Source organism: Sander lucioperca, chromosome 9 (genome assembly GCF_008315115.2).
Source record: "Sander lucioperca isolate FBNREF2018 chromosome 9, SLUC_FBN_1.2, whole genome shotgun sequence".
Classification (NCBI taxonomy): domain Eukaryota; kingdom Metazoa; phylum Chordata; class Actinopteri; order Perciformes; family Percidae; genus Sander; species Sander lucioperca.
The window spans coordinates 3198948-3202560 of NC_050181.1; the positions used below are offsets into that span (position 1 = coordinate 3198948).

The window sequence follows — 3613 nt, forward strand, 5'->3', positions numbered from 1 at the left end:
TCTTATAAAAATTGGACAAAATGTACTACAGAAAGTAAAAGTCTGTTTATCATTGTGCTTTATCTTAGTAAAGTGTTTTAGTAAAGACTAAATCAAACATTCATTCATGTTGAAAAGTACACAATAGACACTAAATACTATAGCAGTAGCAGCAGAGGTTAATAACACTACTGAGAAAATGTGTGTGTGTGTGTGTGTGTGTGTGTGTGTGTGTGTGTGTGTGTGTGTGTGTGTGTGTGTGTGTGTGAGGGGGGGATTCATTTAATTCTTTACCTGATATTTTTAGTCATGTTAGCGGCATGACTCTATGAATGGCATTTCCCCTCTTTCTGTCAGTTGTTCGGTCAATCCACCACTTTGTTCCAGACTGAAACATCCCAACAACTACTGCATGGATTGCCATAAAAGTTTGTAAATATATTTATGTTCCTCAGAGGATGTACGCCACTGACGTTGGCAATCCCCTGACTTTTCCTGTAGTGCCACCAACAGGTTGACATCTTAGTTTTTTTGTGACTACCACTGAATGGATAGGTATAACATTTTGTACAGATATTCACAAGCCCTAGAGGATGAATCCCAACGACTGTGTTGATCCTCTGACTTTTCCTGTAGCACCACCAACAAGTCACAGTTTTCCACAGTTGTAATCTGAGAAATATCTCATCATATGCTAAATGGATTGGCACTAAACTTGGTACATTTTCCTACTTTGACATTTGGTACACACATCCATGTTCCCCTCAAGATAAATTGTAATAACCTCTGTGATCTCTTAACATTTTGTCTATCACATTATCCCTTTTCTTTATTCCAACACCAGTGCAGAGCTGCAAAAGTGGTCGACTAATCTATGGACATGCAAAATTTCTGTCCAAATCAAAAACCCTTTCTGTTTCAAGGGTCAGTGATCACCTACATCAACTGAAGTATGAGACATATTAATAAATCAGTGCTTGTTTATGCTTTTGTCACCTTGGTGAATAAGGAACACTGCAGATATGCAAATGACAGCATGATGAGAGTTTTCCTTAATAGTGAATTTGTTTATGGCTATTTGTTTATGGTCAGGAACTTTCCCCGGAGCTTCCTGACCATTGCTCATTCCTGTATTTAAATATTATTATGAATTTGTCATGTAGTATTCCACCACAGCAGGCAATTATGTTGCCATATTCCTGATTATACTCATAAAAACATAGTTCCTACTGATGAATGAAAAACTAAAGCATTCTGTAATCTAGAATGATTTGGTTTAATTCAGTTAATTTAGATATATAGATATAAACTATCTGCCACCCTCATATTGTTACATCTACTTTAATGATGACCACTGTGCGGTCAGCTCAAATCACAGCCGAGCTCTCTCCTCCTCCAGATAACACAGAAGGATGCCCGGTCTCTCCCAACAACAACATTTTGCATACAGATTTCCATATATTCCATTCATGTTGGGTGGGGGTCATTTAGATTTGTTCAGTCCCTTGACTCCCTCGCTACCAAACAATCACAACACCACTTCAGTCTGGCAGGAGCTTATCTCTGTCTCCCATCGTAGAGGACGAGGAGATGGCGATAAAGTGAGTTACTGCATATTTGATTATTGGGCCTTTACCATTTTCAGCAGACAACAGCTTACAGCAGCCATGTGGAAAATACCAAGGATGTTTTCACTCACTGTAAGTCTCACTTTGCATTGTGCCTTAATTTCTGAAGCAGCTTGTAGTGATGTGAGGTTGCTGTCAGGTGCTCAATGCATTGAACTGTTTATAAGTCATCTTAAAACATAACACATACTATAAATGCTTAATAACTGCCAGTGTGGTTTGCAGGTGGTATGTGCTGTGGAGTTCACAGATAACTGGGCTAGTGATAGATCTTGATGCTCTTTTCAAGGGTAGATTGTGTTGCTTTCCCAAGGATCCACTGGGGGATGTTGAGACTTGGAGTGAGTCTGTGGACAAAGTCCTCAGTTGTAAAGGTGAGAGTCTCTTCTGATTGTGCATATATACTTGATTGTATGTATTGTTTCTTATCTGCTTACTATCGTCTGTGATTTCTAGCCGGACAGATAGCTTTCCGGGAGTTCCTGAAGTCCGAGTACAGCGAGGAGAACATTCTCTTTTGGCTCGCCTGTGAGGAATATAAAAAAATCAAGACGGTGCCAGAGATGATCTCCTCTGCCAACAGGATCTACTCAGAGTTTGTCCAAACTGAAGCGCCCAGACAGGTAAACGACTGCAAGCTGGAAAATTGCAAAAATGCAATGCAATAATCTGAATTCAGCAGGCCTGTAGTGATATTGCTATAAAGATGTGTATTTGTGTGTTTTAGGCTGGTAAAACTTCAGAAATGTACTGTGCACACATTTTAGTACATTATAGAGAATGATGATGAAAATAGTTGCTGTAAGACGCCACCGGGCAATACTGTTTGATTCCAGATCAACATAGATTGCGGTACCAGAGAAAACATAACCAAGAACATCTCCCAGCCTTCCCTGACTTCATTTGATACGGCACAGAAGCTCATCTACTCTCTGATGGCCAGGGATTGCTACCCACGCTTCCTAAAATCTGACATCTATCAGGGACTCCTGAGGAGAACTGATTCAAGGTGACTGTTTTAAAACTGACAGCCTCTCAGACGAAGGCTTGTGAAATCTTCTCTCCAACTCTGATCTGCTGTGGCACTCTTTGATTTCAGTGTGGATAACAGGTTTATGCCATACAATCCAGATCCCAAGTGTAGCAGAAATAGCTTTTCTCAACCTGTGTGATTCAGTAGACAGTTGCAGCTCAAGATAATTTTTGGCTTGTATTATACTTTATCTCTTTAATTATGTTATTATGCACCATGACGTTAATAATAAAAAGAATTCCTTTATTGTAAAGTATTATCAACACTTTAATTGATTATGCAAATATAAATCCTAATATACTCTGAGAAATTCAAATTTCACATCCAAATAAATATGTGAGTGTATTGTTAAACCTCCGTCTCATTTTTGTGTTTTCTTAAAAACTTAATCTATTTAAGTTAAATGACATTTACTTAAATGACATTTGGGTGTGGTTTTTTTGAATGTGATGCAAATCTCCTTTGTTGTTGTCACAGAAGACTTGTCTGTATACTGTGATATGCTCATAATATGGTAAAAAAAAAAAAAATACACCAGATGGCAACAGAGTCCTTCAAACAGCATCATCATTAAATGAACAAGAACACACAACCCAAAAAGAAGAAAAAGGAAAAACCTTCACCTCTCTCTTTGTGTGGTGTATTTCTGCAACAGCTCAGCCACAGTTAGAAGAAGTTTGTACATTGTGAAAAGGAACTGTATGAATCAGCTGTCTCAAATTTAATTTGCCAGACACACAGGCAGTGGGTGTGTGTGTGTGTGTGTGTGTGTGTGTGTGTGTGTGTGTGTGTGTGTGTGTGTGTGGGATGTGGGGAGGAGAGTAGGGAGGCGTGGGTGGGAGTGCACTTCTGGTGGCATTTCAGTTGGAGTTCATTCATCGTGAAAAAGTATCTTTGAATCAGATGTGATGGGAGAATGTCCTTAATGTAAATCTCCCTTCAATTGAAGATTAGTGTAGGATGTGTCATGCTG

General features: G+C 39.0%; 1 protein-coding gene across 2 annotated transcripts; it reads left to right on the top strand.

Moving 5' to 3' along the window:
• Positions 1-255: 255 nt before the first annotated feature.
• Positions 256-3170, top strand: rgs1 (regulator of G protein signaling 1). Of its 2 annotated transcripts, none has more exons than XM_036005337.1 (4): positions 256-1679; positions 1897-1981; positions 2064-2230; positions 2444-3170. In XM_036005337.1, the coding sequence occupies exons 1-4, from the start codon at positions 1392-1394 to the stop codon at positions 2618-2620; spliced, it is 717 nt and encodes a 238-aa protein (XP_035861230.1). In that variant the 5' UTR covers positions 256-1391; the 3' UTR covers positions 2621-3170. The 2 variants fall into 2 exon arrangements, with proteins under 2 accessions (XP_035861230.1, XP_035861231.1); XM_036005338.1 differs by having other exon boundaries at positions 256-1580; positions 1902-1981.
• The last annotated feature ends 443 nt before the right edge of the window (positions 3171-3613 follow it).